The 21,536-nt window shown below is 31.2% G+C and overlaps 5 protein-coding genes across 10 annotated transcripts; 3 read left to right on the top strand and 2 right to left on the bottom strand.

The window, feature by feature from the left end:
- The first annotated feature begins 1,334 nt into the window (after positions 1–1,334).
- LOC113855721 (transaldolase-like) lies at positions 1,335–3,871 on the top strand. The gene is made up of 7 exons (XM_027487350.1): positions 1,335–1,339; positions 1,437–1,617; positions 1,739–1,788; positions 2,518–2,818; positions 2,908–3,096; positions 3,176–3,358; positions 3,671–3,871. The coding sequence occupies exons 1-7, from the start codon at positions 1,335–1,337 to the stop codon at positions 3,869–3,871; spliced, it is 1,110 nt and encodes a 369-aa protein (XP_027343151.1).
- Positions 3,872–5,207: 1,336 nt separating this feature from the next.
- LOC113855126 lies at positions 5,208–7,401 on the top strand. Its single transcript, XM_027486617.1, has 4 exons — positions 5,208–5,555; positions 5,657–5,715; positions 6,374–6,491; positions 6,614–7,401. The coding sequence occupies exons 1-4, from the start codon at positions 5,341–5,343 to the stop codon at positions 6,690–6,692; spliced, it is 471 nt and encodes a 156-aa protein (XP_027342418.1). The 5' UTR covers positions 5,208–5,340; the 3' UTR covers positions 6,693–7,401.
- Positions 7,402–7,596: 195 nt separating this feature from the next.
- LOC113856200 (uncharacterized protein At4g14100-like) lies at positions 7,597–9,057 on the bottom strand. 2 transcript variants are annotated; one of them, XM_027487924.1, is made up of 3 exons: positions 8,676–9,057; positions 8,523–8,588; positions 7,597–7,912 (listed from the first exon to the last, which is right to left on the bottom strand). In XM_027487924.1, exons 1-3 carry the CDS (start codon positions 9,004–9,006, stop codon positions 7,713–7,715), a joined length of 597 nt encoding a protein of 198 aa, XP_027343725.1. In that variant the 5' UTR covers positions 9,007–9,057; the 3' UTR covers positions 7,597–7,712. The 2 variants fall into 2 exon arrangements, with proteins under 2 accessions (XP_027343725.1, XP_027343724.1); XM_027487923.1 differs by having other exon boundaries at positions 8,523–9,057.
- Positions 9,058–10,047: 990 nt separating this feature from the next.
- LOC113856532 ((+)-neomenthol dehydrogenase-like) lies at positions 10,048–12,490 on the bottom strand. Its single transcript, XM_027488378.1, has 4 exons — positions 12,396–12,490; positions 11,284–11,546; positions 10,835–11,028; positions 10,048–10,443 (listed from the first exon to the last, which is right to left on the bottom strand). Exons 1-4 carry the CDS (start codon positions 12,488–12,490, stop codon positions 10,048–10,050), a joined length of 948 nt encoding a protein of 315 aa, XP_027344179.1.
- Positions 12,491–16,868: 4,378 nt separating this feature from the next.
- Positions 16,869–20,269, top strand: LOC113854420 (calcium-binding mitochondrial carrier protein SCaMC-2-B-like). 5 transcript variants are annotated; one of them, XM_027485380.1, is made up of 5 exons: positions 16,869–17,122; positions 17,280–17,903; positions 18,541–19,323; positions 19,467–19,557; positions 19,696–20,257. In XM_027485380.1, the coding sequence occupies exons 2-5, from the start codon at positions 17,438–17,440 to the stop codon at positions 19,886–19,888; spliced, it is 1,533 nt and encodes a 510-aa protein (XP_027341181.1). In that variant the 5' UTR covers positions 16,869–17,122; positions 17,280–17,437; the 3' UTR covers positions 19,889–20,257. The 5 variants fall into 5 exon arrangements, with proteins under 5 accessions (XP_027341181.1, XP_027341184.1, XP_027341183.1 ...); XM_027485383.1 differs by having other exon boundaries at positions 16,874–17,122; positions 18,541–19,239; positions 19,696–20,269; XM_027485382.1 differs by having other exon boundaries at positions 16,951–17,122; positions 17,339–17,903; positions 19,696–20,255.
- Positions 20,270–21,536: the final 1,267 nt, after the last annotated feature.

The raw sequence follows: 21,536 nt of genomic DNA, 5'->3' as shown, positions 1-21,536 counted from the left end.
TTAATATTTAGAGGATTGATTTTAATATTCTTTTTAAGAACCAAATAAAAAGACTCCATCTTCTAGTCATAGGTAATTTGGAATAATCATATTATGCATTTGATTAAATTATATTAACTGTATGCCAACAACAACAAGATTATTCCTAATTTTTATTTAAGTAGAAATAGCGTTTGGCTGGTTTATGTTCATACTGGATGAAAGCTATTGAGTGGTGGTGACACGTAATTCTATTATATTCTCTAGCTAGGCACCGGTGGGTAGGCAGTCCCATTGGATGTATTTTGATGTCTACCTTTCTCTGATTGTTATTTAAATTTTGTAATTGGGTGTTTTAGATTAAAATTTACTAATTATCAAAGATGATTCAACTAAAAGGAAAATATTTTAAAAGAACTTCTAAGACTTCAAAATATTAAGTGCTATGTCACACGCTTCTTATTTTTGTTCTTTTTCAAGAGAGAGTTCAAAAGGGACCTCTGAGGTAGACGTAGAAGATTACAAGCAATCTCGTTGGAAAGGGAATTGAGAAAAAAGAAGGAAAATGGGGCATTTTCGTTGCATGCCCTGCAATTTTATTAATCGAACTATTTAAGGAGACGAATCTTTTCTTTCTTCGTTAGGTGTTTTGTTAGGTTGATCTATAGGAATAATTAGCGTTTCTCCTAATCCAATTATATTTTGTAAACTTTTATTAAATTCCTTTAGTTATTTGATAATTTAAACAGATAGTTTGTTGTTTCTTTGGATCGAAATATGATAAGTTACACACTACAATGAAAAATGATCAACCGTTTATGAAAATATGAAAAGAGTAAATAGTTTAATTATTGATGATAAATATTATTTTATATAAAATAAAACTTTAAAAATCAATTATGAAAATGTGAAATTTAAGTTAACATTTAATTAAAAGCAATATATAATATAGAAAAAATAAATTTATAAAAATATGATTGTTTAAAAATATTTTTAAAAATACTATCATATGAAAATACTCTTAAAAGTGGTCTGATTCAATAATTAGTACTTATAAATTATATATAAATTAATATTTTTAAAATCTTAATTAAAAATATAAAAATTCATAAATCTGATAAAAATAAATAAATTTATCATTAAAAAAATTAATAAAACGAAAATTTATTAAGGGGATGAAATTTTTATCAAATTATTAGAACGAAATTCAGCAAATAATGCTATTGGCCTAAGTAACTTTTGGACATTCCATGGCTTCAGCATTGCCCTCTATCAGTTGTTTTCATACCTGCATTGGTTGTCCAGTACCACGGTCTTGTTTTATGACTAGCACATGTTGTGTGCACAGCACACCCATGAGGTTTGTTACCTCATCTCATAAAAGGGTTGCACCATATCCATATATATATATAAGTTAAACTTGCTCTATCTATGGCCTTATCCTTTTCTATCCACAGCTTGCAGTGTTTAGGTGGAAGAATGGATAACAATAATGGGACAAAGATCAAAAGAACAATACTGCATGATCTCTATGAGAAGCAAAGACAGAGTCCTTACTATGACAATATCTGTATCCCTGTTTCAGATTTGCATCCATTGATTGCTTCTGGGATCAGAGGTGTCACCACCAATCCTGCGGTATTATCATTTTTCTTCAGTGTTAAAAAAGAATATTCTTTTGCTTTTAGTTTTGATCTTATCTAGTTTCTGTGTATTGGCTTTACTTTCACAACAATGTTTGTTTGTTTCCATGTTTCAGATTTTTGAAAGAGCTATATCATCATCAAATGCTTACAGTGAGCAGTTGAGGTAATTTTTAACTTGTTCTTGGATTTACCGTGGATTACTTCTCTTTGCAAGAATAGAAAGTTAAATCCTTAGCCTTGGTCATATATTCTTGTTTAGAAGATGCATTTGCAATTAGTGCATTTTTCCTTATGGTTTTTAAGCAATAGAAAGTCCAATAATCCAAAAAATAGAGGTGGAAGAGACCAAGAAAGAGAGAGCATTAAGAATATGTAAATGGCATAAAAGAAAACATGTTTTTTTTTTTTTTGTGTTTAATCCCAGTGGCGGACTTCATTTAGTGAGAAAAGGTTAATATTAACTCTTACAATTGTTTTAAGTAATTAAAAATAGTATGATTTTACTGAAAAAATAATTATTATATTTTTATATTTCTAATGTAATAAATATCTTATTTTTTAATAAAATCTTACCAGTGTTGGATACTAAAAATCAGTTGTAAGAATTTATGTTAACAAAGTCGTTATTGTTATTATTATTTATTTATTTTTGCTCTATCTGACATGAGTAAGTTGTCAAGGAACATTGCTTTTGCTGAGTAGGAGGCGTGTATTTTGGTTATGAGAGGAAAGCAAATTTTCGTTAGTTTTTTGAAAGGAACAGCTTGTTGGATCTCAATTAGCAAAAATAAGTACTGCAGTTCTACTTTGCCAGAACATGCAACTGATGCATGATAACATTTATTTCTGGGTATAATATAAAATATTATTCATTTGATTTTTGATCAATCAGGGAATTAGTAGAAGCAGGGAAAGACAGAGAAAATGCCTACTGGGAATTGGTTGTGAAGGACATACAGGATACTTGCAAACTCTTGGAGCCAATTTACAATGAAAAAGATGGGGTAGATGGATATGTATCTGTTGCAGTTTCTCCCAAGCTTGCAAATGATACAAAAGGCACAATTGAGGCTTCAAAATGGCTTCATAAAATGGTTGGATATCCAAATGTTTATATTAAAATTCCTGCAACTAATGAATCCATCCCTTCTATGAAGGAGGTTATTTCTCTGGGAATAAGTGTAAATGCCACTGTAAGTTTATAATGTGCATTTTGATGTCACAAAATTTGATCATTTAAGGATGAAGCAGCAATATGCTCATACTTTGTGTATTTGAACAGCTCATATTCTCCCTCCCTAGATATGAAGAAGTAATTAATGCTTACTTGGATGGCCTTGAAGCTTCTGGCATGAATGATCTCTCCAAGGTTACAAGTGCAGCAGCTTTCTACATTAGTAGAGTGGATACTATAATTGACAAGAAACTTGAGCAAATTGGCACCTCTGAGGCTCTTGATCTCAGAGGAAAGGTGTGAACCACTTTGTTTTAAACTTTAGTTACCTATTTTCCTTTTACTTTTACTGAAAATGTTATAACAATTCTTTTAGGCTGCCGTGTCTCAAGCAGTCTTAGCTTATCAGCTTTACCAGAAAAAATTTTCTGGTCCAAGATGGGAATTCTTGGAGAAGAGAGGTGCCAAGAAGCAGAGATTGATGTGGGCCTCAACAAATGTGAAAAATCCAAATTATCCTGACACTTTTTATGTTAATTCTCTTATTGGACCAGACACGGTAAGTCATATCAGTTGCCTTGTTTTTACCTTGATTGGATGACCATATTATCTAAAGAAAATGCTAACATTTGAGGACAAGTATTCTCCGAAAAATTATTTATTATTTTGAAAATATGAAAATGTAATAAACGTTATTTTTTTTAATAAAAATATATTATTTATAAATGTTTAAACTTAATGTTAAGGGTTGAGGTTAACAGAAGTGATAGTCTAGAACAGATTAATGTTGGTGTTTAAAGGTATATAAAGTTAAAGATCATTCATTACTAGGTTGCTGAAATTACCTTGCCATTCTTTGGTGCCTCTACAGATTTCAACAATACCAGACCATGCTCTTCAAGCATTTATGGACCATGGTGTTGGTTGTAGAACCCTTGATGCAAAAGTATCAGAAGCTCAAAGCATTTACAATGCAATTGAGAAGTTGGGGATTGATTGGAGTTCTGTTGGATCACAACTGGAACATGAGGTGCTGAATTCTTTCACAAAAAGCTTTCACAAAAAGCTTTGACAACCCATAGACCATGCTTTCAGGTTAATCAGTGCAAGTCTAAGTCAAAAAGATTTGGCTCTTTATTTTCTGTGACTCTGGACTCTTGTTTATAATGAGATTGTTTGCTACTTTAGAAGCTTAGAACTTTGGCGTGTAACTAAAATAATATTATGAACTAGTAGGTTTAAATTTAACAATTTAAAAGTAAATAAATGAAATAGTTATGCAATTTACACAGTTATATAACTTTTTAAACATATATAATTATTAAAATTTCACTTTCAAGTTATTCATTACAAGTCTATTGGCCAAAAATATTCGACATTTGTCAGCCCTATTTATTTTAAAATTATTGACGCTGTCAAAGCATAGAACTTGAACACATTTTCTTTAAATATTTTTTAGCAGATTTTTGTTTTTTTATGAAAAAATCACTAAATTATTTTAAAAGAATTATTAAGAAAAAACCAAACAATGATAAGTAATTTAAGTCTATCTATCCCTCCTAACCCCAGCAAATAATCCTGTTTAACTCGATTCTGGTAACTATGTTTACACTAATGCATGCCAGATATTCAACATGAAAGAAAAACCAAATTTCACATTGGCGAGGTAAAGAACAATTCATAAACACTACCCAATTCAACGTTGACTTGACGATCATATTCATGATGACACGCTCGCATTCACCACAATGCAGAGACACTGATAGCTTTTCCTATTCTCTTCTCTATAATCCATTCGCATGTTCATCTTCATGTCATGCTGCACTTACTGCGTCAACAAAAATATTATTTCTTATTTTGAGGCGTGATTTCTAAAATTAAAGCTTTAAAATCTACTTTAATAATTTTTCAATTAAAAATAAAATTACGATTTTCTTAACCTCAACTTTTAATATTACGTTTAAGCACAGCAAAATATTTTTAAAAAAATATAAACTTAAGTACATTTTTAATTTTATACTTTAATAAATTTTTAATTTTACTCTCTTCAAATTATTTGTATTTTGTTTTGTACTTTTTTTTTATAAATTTTTATTTTTAGTCTTTATCACTAATATGTTAAAATTAAATATTTACATGCGGCGATAGTATATATCTTAATGAAACGTATCATAATTAAAAAATCGTTAAAATGTGAGATAAAAACATATTTTATAAGCTAAAAATATATTTATATAGTAATTTTTTAATAAAATATTATTATTAATTAGTTAAACTGAAAAATATTATTTTGAATTATTGTCTTGTTACATGGTCATCTGAGTGGAAGGAGCAAAAAGTAACAGCGATGCACATTGAGGATAAATGAAGAGGGTGGGAAAGAAGAGCCATTTGTTGTGTGGAAATTAGAAGTGTTACCAACGCCACGCTTTCCACGTAGGATTGGGACACATTCACCCTTTCCTTTCCACAACCATTCTCTTATCTTCTTCTTGTCTCTGTTTCTCTGTGACACTCAATAGAGAGAGAGAGAGAGAGAGAATGGCCTTGCAAGCACCTACCCTTCACACTACCCCCGCCGTCAATGCTGCTCTACGACGACCCTTTATCAACCCTTCTGCTCTCAAGTCATCTTTCTTCTTCTCTGGTTCACTCAACCTTTATCTTCATCCTAATCATCACCGCCTCACTTCAGCACCGCCCAGAATTTCCATGCGGGTTGCTTCCAAACAAGCCTATATCTGTCGCGATTGCGGGTTACCCTTTTTCTCATTTTTAATATAATATATGGGAAAGATTATTAGACATGAGTGATATGAAACAATTTGATGTTTTTGTTTTATGTTAATTGATGCAGGTATATATACAATGATAAGACTCCCTTTCAGAAGTTGCCTGATAACTACTTCTGCCCTGGTAATTGCTTCTCACTACACTCTCTCTAACTCCCTCGCTAATGCAAGGACCTTCAATGTACACTACAGGAATAATTGAATTTTGGTTATTGGTTAGTTGTCTATTCAAAGTGCTCTCTTCTTCGTGCTGATTCTTCACTACACGAGCTTTGTAAAGAGAGAGAAATGGCATGTGTATTAAAAATGTACATTTCAATCTTGTTTTGCAACTGGGAGCCCAACATTTTGTGAATAAATTGTTTTGCAAAACTAAGGTAGTTGCGTTGAATTTGAACATTTTTAGTCTCATGTCATGATTTAAGGGCTGCTTGATTTAAAGTTGAGTAAAATTAATTTTGACGTGTTTGGAATGAATGTCAAAATTAATCTTTGTTATAGATTTTATGACACAGTTTTTTTGATTAAAAAGTGTGAGAATTAATTTTTTTCAACTGTAAAATAAACAAGCACCAAGTGAAAGGGAAAAAATTACTTTTCCTTTGAGCCAAAACCATGGTTTGCAAACTATAACCCAAACACGATCTTGAACTCTTATAATGAATGATACTGATAAGAAAGGAAACTGCAGTTTGGAATGATTTGAACTGAGGGGCAAAACAACAATTGAAAGAAGTAGATTAACTGCATTATCATAGCCGTAAATAAATAGTGTTTTGCAGTTTGTGGTGCTCCAAAACGAAGATTTAGGTCCTATGCACCAGCTGTCACAAAAAAGGCCAATGACACGGCTGTTAGAAAGGCACGAAAAGCTGAAATGAAGAGAGATGAATCAATTGGGTGAGTCATCAATCTAACATTATACAATAAATTTTGCATTGACATTAACAATGTTTTCTCTGTCTGGCATTATATTCCCCAGCTTTAATTGGCATTAACATTACACAATAAATTTTGCACAGGAGGGCACTTCCTATAGCAGTTGTCGTGGGAATTGCAGCGCTTGCTGGACTGTATTTCTATCTGAACACCCAATACTAAGCTGAATGTTCGATTGCAGTGCCCTTCAAGACTGAAACATGGAGTTAAAATTATTCTTGTTCTTTCATTTTCTTTTGTTCCTTCAGTTCTAAGCACCTAGAATGGCCATGCAATTAATGGTACAATTGTTTTGAGAGAGAAGATTGATGATGTTTATCAACCCTGGCGGGTGAAGGATGCAATATATTATGTAGTTATAGAGGGGAGAATTGATTTGCTTTGTTGCCATTAACGTGATAAGAAGCATTTTATATTTTCAGCATTGTCAAAATGGAAGTAAAAGAATTTTCTAAGAAAATTATGTAAAGAATTTCTTCTCCAAGAAAGTTCAACGATTATGTTACATTTTCCATGACACAGAATTCTTCAGGTGGAATGCAATGGTCTAGTCATAAATTATGTGCTTGTAGCAAATAAAAGATTCTTGGTTTGATTATTGCTGAAGTGAGGAGGGCAAATCTTCTCAAAATTATACGAGGGTTTTCGAGCATCTTGAAGAAAAAGTAAAAGAAATCTAGCACTTTATTGGCCATGTAATTTTTTCAGTATTTTCTACTGAAGAGCAAATACTGACATTTGACAGAAAGATCAAGATAGCAGTGAGACGCTATTCTCGGGTAGCTAAGCTATGTAGCGAAATTATACGTTGTAGCTTAATGCAAGACTTTCATTCGACATAGAAAACAAATAATTAGAAGTGTAGGTTGGTACACACCTTATAACTCGAGATACCCCAATAGGAAAAATTTCTTGTTACTTGCTGCTCTTATGTTGGTTCTATTTGCACTTAACCATGGAGAAAAGAACAATTTGTGTAGACGTAAATGGAAAACAATTCCATCAAAACTATTATGGACCTAAATGAGCAAATTGGTGGTGAATCTGTCATCTATTTAGCATCTTCGTACTGATTTATAAACGGGTATTCATCCAACAAATCAATTAACAAGCATCCCATCACAAAACAAATGACATAAATTATTCGATATATTTAATAAAGTGCTTTCGCCATTCTCACAATTACTTAGCATACGCAGGATGGGGTAACTCTCTCGTCAACATATCATGAAACCCACTGAGAACAGCAGCTTCTGAATCCAAGAGGGCACTACTACTTTTGTTCTGTGTCTCGTCCTCAACAAAACAGTAAACAGGAGCCTGCCAGTTTTCATCCTCAAGCACCGCTCCAACCTCAAATGTCATCACATGAGCAACCATCCCTACACCACCAAAATAACTAGCACATTTTATTTATATAAAAAATTTAGATTTCCTAGTGTTTTCGAATTACATGAAATGATCGTGTTAAAAAAATAAAAATATAATTTTGACTAAAAAAATGTCATAATTAATTAAATTTACTAAGTTAAAAATACGTATAAAATGTTCACAAGTTCTTTCAAACAAACCCTTAACTCTTTTAAGGTAAGAAAATGTATAAAGTGAGAAACTAATACTTTGGGTATCATTAATTTTGAAAAAATATATTTTATTAACAGTAGATAAATCCTTGTTTTCTGACTTTACATTTCTTCTCTGTTTCTTATTTTAATGCGAAACAAACTCTTATTTGCTTGACTTAGCAAAGCTTTGAACTAGCCCAATGGAAGTTGAGATGCTCGTTTTGCCAGTAAGTTATTTTTATAAGTTATTCTAAATATAGCATTCAATCATATTGAGTATCAAGATATATTTAGGGTGAAATAATATAATATTCAGAAAATATAATTAAGAAATTGTAGAATTAAATAAATGTTGAGTATGATGCTATGAAATGCGATGTTAGGCAACAACCAAGCGTAGAGAATCGAAATTGATAATTCAACTAACCGGAGAAGAAGATCCACTTGACGGGTCTTCGAGTGCCGACATCCTCGTAGTACCAGATAAAGTCAACTTTTTCCCAAACATTACAGAGGAAATTGTCAACATAGTCCTGACCCAAGTAATTAGCACCGTCGAGCCAGTTAGGGCGGAGAATACCAACGTCGAAGTGAAGGATCTTGCAGGTTTCATTGAAGGGAGGGAGAGTGTAGATGAAGGAGGTGCCATTGTTCCATTCGAGGTCGTATTTGAGGACTCCCAGTTGATGTTGGATGATGTTGAAGTTGCGGCCATTGGGCCAATCGTACCATAGATCAGTCTTCTGAAGAGAACCGCTTCGGTTGATGAAGAGCACTGAGTGGAACTGGTGAGGCCAATCAGCGGGAATTGGATCGTTCCCTTTCGAGTTTGACGCAATTATTAATGATGAATGTAGAAGAAAGAGGAACAACAACAACAACAACAACCCGTAGTAAATGGGTTCTCCCATTGCTAATAATTTGCGTTATAGGAGGAAGGAAAAGAAGATAAGGAACGTGCTTTTTATTCTTCACCAATCACTCCACATTTCACAGTCGACAGTAAATACCTCAAAGGAATGAAATCATATTTATGCTTTTTAAGTCATTGTTATTCTAATATTTTGTTTGGATATAAAAATTTACACAATTATATTTTTCATTAAATCATATTTAGACTGATTTAAGAATAAAACCTAATTATTTAAGTTTAATTAACTTTTTTACTCTAGATCAAATCATAAAACCATCCAAAAACAGTGAATTACAGTAAAATTAAATTATAATTTCAGACAAACCATTTACAATGCCAAAGGTCACACTTCCTAGAATTACCACCGTTAGAAGAGTTTAAACTAATAACTTTGCATGCTGGTGCAGGTGGGTAGCTCAGCCTTACACAGGTTTATAACCTTTCTGGCCTCCCTGCTACCGCGCTTTCTTTCCACCACACCACGCCACTCAAACCAAACGCAAACCACTTACCATATTTTGAATGGATGAATTTTGTGTTTTATTATATATATATATATATATAGAGAGAGAGAGAGAGAGAGAGAGATTTCTTTTGTCTATGTTCTACTTGTAACATGTATTTAATAAATTTAGCAATTTAATTATGATACGAGGAAAAAGGCAAGATGGTATATTTTAAGTAACAAATAATCAAACATGCAGCAACTTCCTTTCCTTAAGCACCAGTACTTACTGATTTGTGAAGCATCAGATATCTAAAAGAACGAACTCATCACTGAAACAAAATGACTTCAATCAGGATGCAAAATAACAACATTCAACACAGTAAGACTTCCAAGGGAATGATCATCATGAAAGTGCCTCAAATAATCTTCAATATGCCGCCACATTGACAAATTGTTTATCTTTTCACCTCAATCTTTAAAGACAAGAGTAGCCCTTCAAACGCACTGTACCGATAAGATTTTTTAAACAATTCTTTTCCTTTGGACTTGTTGAAGTGGGTTCCAATATATTAATCTTCTAATCCTAACAGCTTAAAAGTTAATTTCCCTTCTCTCTGCAAAAAACTTGCCAGTAATTGCTTGGTCAGGAAGAAGAGAAAGCCACACTGCAGTATCAGCACCTACCTCAACTGTGATACTTCCTGTATAACCTGTGAGAGCGGTTTTCACCCAGCCAGGGCAATAGCAATTAATATAAATCTTTTCACCATCTGGTCTCTCAGAAAGCTTCTTTGCCATAAACCTTGTATATGCATTGACTGCTAATTTTGACACTGAGTAATCAGTGAAAGTTTGAGGCCATCCTTCTGAGGCCCAAGTTCCATCTCCTACTTGTTGCAGAAATGTTGATACAATCCCATCAATTAGTTCCTCTGAAAGGGATTCCACAACGCTTAGTTGCTTTTTCAAAGCTTCGTTCTCCAATCTCTGTATGATAAATCAGTTTTTAATCTACCACAAGTTAGTGTACAATAAAAACAATTAATTGTCTTACTTAAAAAAAAACAATACACGTTTTAATAAAAATTTGATATTAATTTTATTTAGTATATCATTTTCCTTGAATGATTCAAAATTAATTTTACTTAAAAGTAAACTTATCCTTGTAAAGAAAATTGTTGATGCTTTTTTGTATAAGGAAACAGGAAATTTGCTTTGCTCAAATATACATTACCACTATTTCCAATGCTTCTTTAACATGAATATTTATGAATGGGAAGTAATATGCGTAGTGTATCCCCAGTGAATGGATATTGTAACATTACTTGTACATGAATGAAAATTTATATTCAGTAAACAAAATACATTGTATACTTACATTTCGTTTGCCATTTAATCGACCTAGACGTGAGCTCACATTTACAATACGAGCACCAGCAGAAGATGGCTTCATTAGTGGAATCATGGCTTCAATTACACGCTTGGTGCCATAATAATTTGTATCAATAACCAAACTAGCATTTTCAACAGAGTTCTGAGACCCAACATTGAAATTAATTCCCGCGTTATTTAAGTGCACATACATATATCATATTATTGCTTAGAAACATATAATAAGGGCATTTGTTAAATTTAACTACATGCCATATATATGTATATAGTCATTTTGCTAGTTTTTGAGGTATCTTCTCTGTTCAATTTCATGTTTCCTTGATCAAATAAGAATAAATTCAAGTCCCTATTATTTATTGAACATGGTAAAAAACAGTGCAAGTTGAGTAGATAAGCTAAAAGAAAGGATAGGTAGCCATATGTTTTAGAAACATACCAGAATATCCAAGCCACCATAATTTTCCTTCAACCACTCAGTGAATTGGTTGATAGAAGAAGAATCTAGTACATCAAGTTGATGACAAGCCACTTCTTGCAGACCACCTTCTTGCAGGACCTTAATTGATTCAACACCAACACTAGCATCTCTTGATGTTAGTATTACAGTTACCCCATGATCAGCTAGCTGTCTAGAAATTTCAAACCCAATTCCTCTATTTCCTCCGGTAACCACAGCAATTGTTTCCTTAGACCACCACCTATATATGCATAAGCACAAGATCAAAAGACACGCGTTAAAAGAGTGTTCTCTAATTCCATGATTAAGAACTGTTTACGTTTGGTATTAAAATCGGGGTCAATGCACAAATCGATTGCTATTTACATGCATACCTACTAAATCCAAGGTGGGTAAGAGAGACATTGCTACACTTTTGGATACATTTTTTGGTATATTCGTCTAACTTTCACGTGAATTATACTAAATAAAAGATCAAAGTTACTTAATGGAATCCATACCATTCAACTAAAATTAGATAATACTGTTAACTAAGAAGTGGCCCATATATTATTGTAATGAACCTAAATAAGATAAAATATTAACAACACTTACTAAGATTGGTTGTTTTTCATAAAATAATATTTTGCCGATAGTAAAAGTCTTATTCAGAAGTGTCTTGTAAAAAGAATGATAAAAAACTTATGATGCAAACTTAAAAAGAAAAAATATTTTTCATATTTAAATTCTTACCTATTTGGCAAATGATCATTAAGAATTTCGAAATGGAAAATGATTGAGGTAACAAAAGAATTTTGACCAATTCGATCATTTGCTAATGATAAAAATCGTTGATCAGCAAATGTTTTGTTGCACATTAAATGAAATTAATTTAATCAAGAGGCTGATTGATTATTTCTCAAATTCGAGCTAAATAGCAAAGCTACTTTGAAAAATTTATCCTAATCAATGAGAAGCTGTTTCATTACTCGGTTGTTTAATTTCGATATTCATAATTAGTATTCAATGGTGATAAGGTTATCCTTGTGAAGAACTATATGAAAATGAAAGAATATGAAGCTATGAGAGGGTAATTAATAGAAAAGGCAACCTCTGGTGATCAGCGTATGGAATGGTCCTCAAAAGAGATATCTCTTGCAACCTCTTTTCTTTTCTCTCTATAGATTTTTCTTTACTGTGCCCCATGTTTTTGTATCTATTGATTTAGCAACAAATTGAACCTTGAAAACTAGATCGGAGGGAATTTGGAAAATTGGGATGTTGAAGTTGAAAGAGAAGGATGAAAGTTGTATGATGCACACACAGAAGCCAGATAGTGCAAAGGAAGAAATGGGTGGCGTTGCATGCCACGTTGTTGGTCTAAGCACATATGTTGGCCTTTTGGTCAAATGTGTAGAACTAGACTTCAGGCAACAAATCTACTTAACTTGTGTCTGCAATTTTCTTATATATTCATCAAGTGGGAGAATAAACTTCCACCAAATTGATTATTAATGTTGGATCCAACTTGTTAGATGATATTAGAGGGGAAAATATAATATATATATATATATATATATATATATATATATATATATATATAAACTCTTCCATCTAATCTAAATCTTTCGTTTAACTTAAATTTAAAGGATTATAATTTATTACTTCACTAGTCATTAAATTTAAATTAAATAAAAAACTCAAATTAGATGTAAAATTTTTTAAACTTACATAGGTAAGAAGATCCTTATATATATATATATATATATATATATATATATATATATATATATATATTTATATATCCATTTACAAATGTAAATTAAATTATAACACTCATAATAAAAGTATTCTACTCGACTCAATAAAATTGTCTTCCATAAAAGATATTTATAATTTTTAAAAAAATAAGATTGAGTTAAATAAATTAAATGTTAAATTTACAAGAAATTACATAACATACTTAAAAATTCTTCAAAATAATCATATAAAATATTATCATTTAAAAACAAAGGCTTATGTTTTATATTGAAATAGATTAACGGTGGAAATGAGAAATAAAATAATATCTCAAAATAATTTAATATAAATAATTCTGTTTTTTTCTTCCATATCCGAGAAAAATAAATTAAGAAAGAAAACATTTTGGCCACTTTATTTTTTTTAATTAAATTAAGCAGGATAAAATAAAATAAAATTATATCTCTCCTCTCTTATCCTCTATGTCAAAGGAACTGTTAAAAGAAAAGGAATAAAATAAAAGTCTCACACAATTTCTTTATTAAATCAAGTCGTCTGAAGCATGGTCCAAATTAATGCATTGTTCGTGACGGATCATCATTAATTTAATATATATAAAGCTAGTGCATAAATAATTTAAAAATATCTGACTTTATAACGTGTGGTGTCTATTTAATTTTGAAATTCAAATACAAATCAATGCTCCTCCTTAGATTGCATCGGCATAAATTAGGATAAAATGGTCAAGTTTTTCGTGTATTGCAGGGTTTATTAAATTCAAATAATTTTTAAATACAATTTTTAAATGTTTCATTATTATTTTACATTTTATAACTTTTATAAACTGTTAAATAATTTAATTATTGATAATAAATAATTTTTAATTCAATAAAGAAATATAATTTTAAAATATAAAATTTAAATTTCAAATATTGAAAACTCAATCCGTGAAATGTTGTCACATGACAAAAAAAAATTTAATATTTAAAATAATTTATTTAAATTAACTGCTTAAAATACTTTTATTCCAAAGTTATAATTCACAAATTATACATAAACATAAATTATTATATACGTATTTATATAAGTGTGAAAATAGAGTTTACACATATTCTTAGGCAGATCTTATGAGATGAAAACAGTAGTCAGTTTAGCCATGACAGGGTTATTAATTTTTATTTTTATTTTATCAAAATAAGCACTGTAATATTTTTCTTTATATTATTATTTTAAATTTACTTTTGTCTTTATATTTATATCTACATAGGTGATATTTTCAGTGTCCATTTTTCATATATTTTGATTACTTACCCTATTTGTTACCTTTTCATATACACCTCTAAACAACTATCAAAATGTTTTTTTTTAACGACTGGTTGTAAATTTTTATAAATATTTTAAATGAGTTTTATTAAATTAAAAAGTTGAGTTAAAGTATTAAAAATATTTTTTTATTAAAAAGATACATTGATTGCATTAAAATTATAAAATAATAATAATGATATATTTTTTTAATAAAATTTTATTATTTACTAGTTATCTAAAATCATTCTTAATTCTCAAGGTGATTTTTTTTTTCTTAAAATATTTTTGCTAAGATTTGATTTCTAAATTTTTGAAAGCAATTAATTTTAATCTCTATCACTAAGCAAATTTTACTAAATGCTAAGTTAATCACGGTAATTCAATTAAACATTGTCATAGGAATTTTAATTATCATTTAATAAAATTTTAGTCCTTATAAATATTTTACAGAATTTGGTTTCTATTCTTAAAGATATTTTTATTTGATTTATATTCTTATTCTTTTAAAATTGAATAATATTAGCCTCCATTGATTAAATGATTTTTATTAATGCTAAGTTGGTAAATTATAATTCAAGTCACTATTGTCTTGTGTACTGTGTAGTTAATACCACACTGGTGTGTGACAATGAAAACAAAAAGTAAAAAGAAATGTAATACTCAAAAAAAGGGTAAAGTAGACAATAGAGTGTGTGCGGTCAAGAAGAAGAAGAAGAAGAAATAATTAAGATACCCATAATAATGATGGTTTACATTAGAATTAGAATAAACTAACTTGGCATTTAACAAAAGTTATATAATGTTGAAGGCCAAAATCATTCATTTTGAAGAGGTTAAGAATTAATTAGCAAAGAAAAAAAATGACCAAACCAAATAAAAATATAAAAAACAAAGCTAAACCAATGTCCTAACATGAATTAAAAACGCTAATTCCAAAGACACTGATTAATGAATTAAATATGATTTTTATTAAAAAGTTTAATATATCTTCAGCAGTAATTTTAATAAAAATTATACTTATTATTTTTTAATAAATATTTTTAAATTATTAGCAAGCAAAATCTTAAAAACATTTCTAAAGATTAAAACTAATTGACATGTGATAATATTACATTAGATCACCATTAATTAACTTAACATTTATAACGATCAGAATTTATTTATGATTTTTTTTTTACAAAACATAATATATGTCTAGCTTTCGTCAAAACAAAGTAATTTAATTAAATTCATTCAATTAATTGTTTCTAATTTATTAATTATAATATATAATATGATAACAATTCAAATTTTACCAAACTCAGAAATTGAACGGAGTATTATCAAAATTAAAATAATTATTGCGTAAAAGGTTGATACATTGAATTAATATAAATAAACTATCCTATCTGAAAAATATAGTTGGAGCATTTATATATCTGATTTAGGTATATTTTGAATTATCTTTCTAGCAATATACTGTTTAAATTTTAAAAAACATCATTATACACTAAACGATATTTATTATTTAATTACTTTCAAATAATTCTTTAGAGACTAATTATTTAGTAATTTTTTTCATAAATCACATGTATTTTTACTATAAATATTTATATTTGAATCGGATAGGATCGTTATTAACTACAAGAGTATATCTATCTGTTTTGTTGATATGATTAAGAAACCACATTTTTTTATTTAAAAATTTTAAGAATAACTCTTAATTGACTAATTAAGATTATTATTATTTTTATTTTGCTAGACAAAAGGATTATTTTTAAGTCACATAATTAATTATTTTTAACATTTTATTATAATATATTTTGTGATAAAAAATCCAAAACTTGTTAAACTAAACAATTGGATGAAGTATTAGTAAAATTAAAATATTCTATGTATAGAAAATTGGTATACTGAATTAATATAGATAAGCTATCGTTATTCTTTATACATCAATAAGAAAATGTGAGTACAGACGATTGATTCACTGGAGCTAAAAACGTGTTCCTCGTGTAATTTTATTTTTAAATATAAATATTTAAATTAAAAAACTACTATTCGACAATAATCGAAGTATTTTTAAATTGGACAATGTACGATAAAATAACACGTTGACATATTTTTAGAATAAAGTCTCAAAAGAGATATATTAAAGATCATAAATTACAAGTTAAAGATAAATTATTAATTTATACCACATTTTATCGTTATCTTAATAATAAAAAAGTATAAGATAAAAGAACAATATTATCTTATAAATAGTTTAATATGTACCCAATATACTGGATAAAATAAATATTTATTAATTTTATATCTTATCTTTACTGCTCAACAGACTTTACGTATATAGATTTTTTATTTCACATACTGTGATTTTTAAAAATTTGTTTAAAATCCTCAACATATTTTTTGAAAAAAAGTTATTTAGTTATAAATTCCTGATAGCAATAAGTTAAAAAAAAAAAAAGAAAAACGAAAATCTTGTATGAAACAGGTGCAATGGAGATAGCTAGATAGGAATATCCAAACTATAATATCCCCTTTTCTTCTCTCTCTCACTATCTGCATTAGCATAAGAGGGATAACAAACACAATCAGAATCAAAACTTACTTGATTTCCTTATCCCTCAGTCACAATGGAAACCTCTCTTCTCTCTTATTTACTCTGATTCCGTTTCCACAATATCTCAATCAAAAACACTGCATAACGCATTGCCTTATTTATTTACTTTTTTTTTTTATATATATAAATACTAATGTTAATATATTAATTGATGCACAAATTGAAACCGTTCTCACCCATTGCAGTTTCAGGTACCTTATTCTTCTTCTCCTTCTTTCTCTATGTTCTCTTATTTTTACTCCACTGCACACTATTCTTAGTCCAATCAGCTTCTGATTAATCTTTCTGTTTTTCCTTTCTTTTCTCCTTTGACTCACTCTTCAATTCAATCGCTGTTTTCTCTCTCAGTTGCTGGTTTACGACTTTTCAGAATTTGACCCTTATAGCTCCGGGAAACCGCTTTTCAGATCTGGAGCCAAAGTTAGCATCTTTCTGTTCTTCTGAATTCAAATGCTCCATTGGGTATCACCAATTCGCGAGCTTCTGAAATTCTAGGTAAAGAGAGCATGTCTGGGGCAGGGCAAGCCATAGACATGGAGCACGTGGGGTTTCCGAAAGCGAAATCAGCGGCGGCGGCGGCTGCTGCTCCGGCCGCCGATCACGGCCGAGGGAAGAAAACGGGTCCGGTGTCGATGGATCACGTGCTTCTGGCGTTGCGTGAGACAAAGGAAGAAAGGGATCTTCGTATTCGGAGTCTCTTCAATTTTTTTGATGCTGGCAACACTGGGTATTTGGATTATGCACACATTGAGGCTGGTTTGTCTGCACTTCAGATACCTCCTGAGTATAAATATGCTAAGGAACTGTTCAAAGTGTGTGATGCTGATAAGGATGGAAGGATTGATTACCATGATTTTAGGCGTTATATGGATGACAAGGAATTGGAGCTTTACCGCATATTTCAGGCTATTGATGTGGAACACAATGGCTGCATTCTCCCTGAAGAGCTTTGGGATGCACTTGTCAAGGCTGGTATTCTTTTAGCCCCTTCAATGCCACTCACTTTGTTTATTGTGCTTGTGGTGTTTCTTGCTGTTTATTTGTTTATGTTGTAGGTGTTGTTGTTTGCTATCTTTCCTCTTCATCATTATATGGTTTTTCTATTTAGTGGTGTAAGTATGTGGTTGACATTTGATGTTACTCCTTGACCTTGCTTTGCCGTTAGTTGTGCCAAGAAGGTTTTTACTTTTTGATCGGACATTCGGAGGCATAAAACAGTTATGCGTGAGAAAATGTTGAGTCTTGTTGAGGGTCTGCAGAGCTTTTGTATTTGTTATTTATGAATGTGTGTCTCTTTTGAAGAGGTACTCCTGTATTGTTTATAGATTGTTTTTTTCAAAAGAGAAATTTGGGAATCATTCTTTGAATCCACATGGCGCTTTGGGTATGTGAAGTCTGGTTCAACTTCAACCTTTGATGGTAGATTCTATTGCATATTTGTTATTTCTTTAATTGCTTAGTTTTTTCCCTTTTTGTACGCAATGATCTGCTCTGTCCTTTTTAACTAATATACGTTTTCTAAATGGTTTTCCTCCTTGCCTTTTGTGGAAGTCGCTTCTATTCTCTCGTCCATTTTTTATTGTAAGCCTATTCAGCTTCTATGGTGCAGGGATTGAAATTGATGAGGAGGAGCTTGCTCGCTTTGTGGAGCATGTTGATAAGGATAATAATGGAATTATCACTTTTGAAGAATGGAGAGATTTTCTTCTACTTTACCCTCATGAAGCAACTATTGAAAATATATATCAGCATTGGGGGAGGGTGTGCCTTGTTGATATTGGAGAACAAGCTGTGATTCCTGAAGGTATCAGCAAGCATGTACACAGGAGCAGATACTTTATAGCAGGGGGCATAGCAGGAGCTGCTTCTCGTACAGCAACTGCTCCTCTTGATCGTCTGAAGGTGGTCTTACAAGTTCAGACTGGGCGTGCTTCTATTATGCCAGCAGTGATGAAGATATGGCAACAAGATGGTTTATTAGGGTTTTTCCGAGGTAATGGATTGAATGTTGTTAAGGTAGCTCCAGAGAGTGCTATCAAGTTTTATGCTTATGAAATGCTGAAAAATGCAATTGGGGGTGATCAAGAGAACAAGTCAGATATTGGTACTGCTGGAAGACTTTTTGCTGGTGGTATGGCTGGTGCAGTTGCACAGATTGCTATCTATCCATTGGATCTTGTCAAAACTCGGCTGCAGACTTGTGCTTCTGATGGGGGAAGGGTTCCTAAGCTTGGCACACTTACAAAGGATATATGGGTCCAAGAGGGACCTCGGGCTTTCTACAGAGGGCTTGTTCCATCTCTTCTTGGTATGATTCCTTATGCAGGGATCGATCTCACTGCTTATGACACCTTGAAAGATATATCCAAGAGATATATTCTTAATGACAGCGGTATGATATTACTGGAACCACATTCTCTATTGAACTTAAGTGATTTTATTTTAACATCTTGAAATTTTTTAATGATAACTTAACCCTTGTAAAGTATACAACCTTTGAAACTCAAAACTTTTTGTTCTTTTTCTACTCCATAGAACCTGGTCCTCTGGTACAACTTGGATGTGGGACAGTTTCAGGGGCTCTTGGAGCTACTTGTGTCTATCCACTGCAGGTTATTCGTACAAGGTATGAGGTTGTGTCAGTAGTAATGTAATTTTTCTGCATGTAGTGGGGGGTGGTATCAGTTTCATACTTTTAAACTTGTTTTCTTTTTTATGTTTTATGCATGGTCTTTGCTGATGTTACATTAATCATACTTCTCAGACTGCAGGCACAACCTACCAACACTTCTTGTGGATACAAGGGAATGTCTGATGTATTTTGGAAAACTCTTAAGGAAGAAGGCTTTAGAGGCTTCTACAAGGGACTCATTCCGAATCTCCTCAAAGTTGTGCCAGCTGCAAGCATTACTTACATGGTTTATGAAAGTATGAAGAAGAGTCTTGATCTTGGTTAGCGTGTCGTTATTCCCTGGACAGCTAGCTAATATCAAATATTATAAGAAGTATCGAATTGTTGATGTTGACGAAAAAGAAAAGAGATTAGTATTTAGTAGTACTCTAGGCACTATTAAAAATAGTCATTCTTCTGAGGATATGTTAAACACGATTTTGTAGTCAGAAAGTTTTTCCCCATGCTTATCTGAACTAAAACGTTGAGAAATTAGGTTGAATTCTAGATATACCAAGGTAATAGGGGTTATCCTTTTCAATATATACTTTGTCCACTATTTCCTATAGTCAATAGCAATGATACATAATTCTGTTTCTCCTCCATTTTCATGTTACTATGAGTGAATAAAATTGACGGGTGGCATCTTTCTGCGATTTAGGAAACCACAAAAAATAGATTCATTTTCTGCATAACTTAGTTGACAAAATGAATGTTCTTATCAGTTGCCCAGTGAAAAAGATTCGGTTGTTCACAGCTCTCTGTTGAATGTACTATGCACCCGACACTAGATGCAAGTGCAAAGAACTTGTGTTGAAAACGAAATAGATATTATTAACGAACTTGGGTTAAGTACATCGAATTGCTTATGGCCAATTTGTCTCTACGTTTTATCAGAGAAACACTTTTTAAAATGGTTTTTCCTAAGCAAATATTTAAGGCTCTGATTGGTTGTGTTTACGAGTTTCAGAATTGTTTTTTCAAGAATTAAAAAAAGAAAAGAAAAGAAAGGCCAAGTAATTGAGATTCTTGACTGAGCAAATAAATAAAAAATAATAAAATGATTTTTACTACACAAATATTAACGTATGTTTCCAAACGAAATAGTTTAGACCTCGGACTCGGTAATTATTTTTGTATGCTTTACTACTCTACATGAGGAAAAAGATGTCTCGCTTGGTTAGCCTAGCCACGTGGATTTCAAGAGTCACTATGATTTTCATATGTCAAATTTTTGCTACTGTCCTTGGTGCTTTTGGGCAGAAAAATCCGTATAGACATATCTAAGTATCTTTTCAGTCTGACGGGAACGGGGAAATCACTTTCTCTCTTAAAGTATCTTTCAAAATGAATAATGACCTTTATGCAATATGGAAATACACTGAACCTCTTTCCGTAGTAATTTATCTGATATTGACCCTTCTATTGGCTTGTAGTTTGTGGAAGCATTCAGTGCGCAATGCCTAATGCATTCATTCCTGTTTTTGACATCACATCATGTTAGGTACTTGGGTTGTGTGTCTTAATATCACGGTGTTAGGATGCAGTACATGAATTACTGATTGCATAAACCTTACCATACGATTTGCACCATGATTGTTCATGACTTCTTTTCACTAGCTTGGCATAATGGAGAGGTTCTCCTGAGTATCCATCTTTGGAATATGTTATTTTTAATGAAGCAGACTGATTTTAGAAAGTCAATAAAAAAAGTAATCATTTCTTCAAAATTATAGTTTGCATATTCGAAACATGGACCTGTCACATAGCACAAATTCGAACAATAATAGACAGCATAGAGTAAATGTTGACAATATTCATTTTTCTTTCTTAAAAGTCAACCAATAGTTTACCACTTTATTCATCGCTTCCAACAAAAACAGAGGCAAATATTACATTTCCTATTTCTCAAATCACTCGCTGCCCCAGTTTCT

The sequence above is a fragment of the Abrus precatorius genome, unplaced genomic scaffold (assembly GCF_003935025.1).
Source record: "Abrus precatorius isolate BTA unplaced genomic scaffold, Abrus_2018 Scaffold11, whole genome shotgun sequence".
NCBI lineage: Eukaryota > Viridiplantae > Streptophyta > Magnoliopsida > Fabales > Fabaceae > Abrus > Abrus precatorius.
This window is presented reverse-complemented; position numbering and strand designations above follow the sequence as displayed.

Excerpts from the sequence above, each read along its gene's own strand:
- LOC113856200 (XM_027487923.1), bottom strand. The coding sequence starts at position 9,006 with ATGGGAGAACCCATTTACTACGGGTTGTTGTTGTTGTTGTTGTTCCTC. Across the intron at positions 7,913-8,522 it reads CAAGTGGATCTTCTTCTCCG|GGATGGTTGCTCATGTGATG; the intron begins GTTAGTTGAATT and ends TTGGTGGTGTAG.
- LOC113856532 (XM_027488378.1), bottom strand. The coding sequence starts at position 12,490 with ATGGGGCACAGTAAAGAAAAATCTATAGAGAGAAAAGAAAAGAGGTTG. Across the intron at positions 11,547-12,395 it reads CCATACGCTGATCACCAGAG|GTGGTGGTCTAAGGAAACAA; the intron begins GTTGCCTTTTCT and ends ATGCATATATAG. Across the intron at positions 10,444-10,834 it reads GATTAAATGGCAAACGAAAT|AGATTGGAGAACGAAGCTTT; the intron begins GTAAGTATACAA and ends TTTATCATACAG.
- LOC113855126 (XM_027486617.1), top strand. The coding sequence starts at position 5,341 with ATGGCCTTGCAAGCACCTACCCTTCACACTACCCCCGCCGTCAATGCT. Across the intron at positions 5,556-5,656 it reads TATATCTGTCGCGATTGCGG|GTATATATACAATGATAAGA; the intron begins GTTACCCTTTTT and ends TAATTGATGCAG. Across the intron at positions 5,716-6,373 it reads TGATAACTACTTCTGCCCTG|TTTGTGGTGCTCCAAAACGA; the intron begins GTAATTGCTTCT and ends AGTGTTTTGCAG.
- LOC113855721 (XM_027487350.1), top strand. Across the intron at positions 1,789-2,517 it reads GCTTACAGTGAGCAGTTGAG|GGAATTAGTAGAAGCAGGGA; the intron begins GTAATTTTTAAC and ends TTGATCAATCAG. Across the intron at positions 3,097-3,175 it reads CTCTTGATCTCAGAGGAAAG|GCTGCCGTGTCTCAAGCAGT; the intron begins GTGTGAACCACT and ends CAATTCTTTTAG.
- LOC113854420 (XM_027485380.1), top strand. The coding sequence starts at position 17,438 with ATGTCTGGGGCAGGGCAAGCCATAGACATGGAGCACGTGGGGTTTCCG. Across the intron at positions 17,904-18,540 it reads GGATGCACTTGTCAAGGCTG|GGATTGAAATTGATGAGGAG; the intron begins GTATTCTTTTAG and ends TCTATGGTGCAG. Across the intron at positions 19,558-19,695 it reads CTGCAGGTTATTCGTACAAG|ACTGCAGGCACAACCTACCA; the intron begins GTATGAGGTTGT and ends CATACTTCTCAG.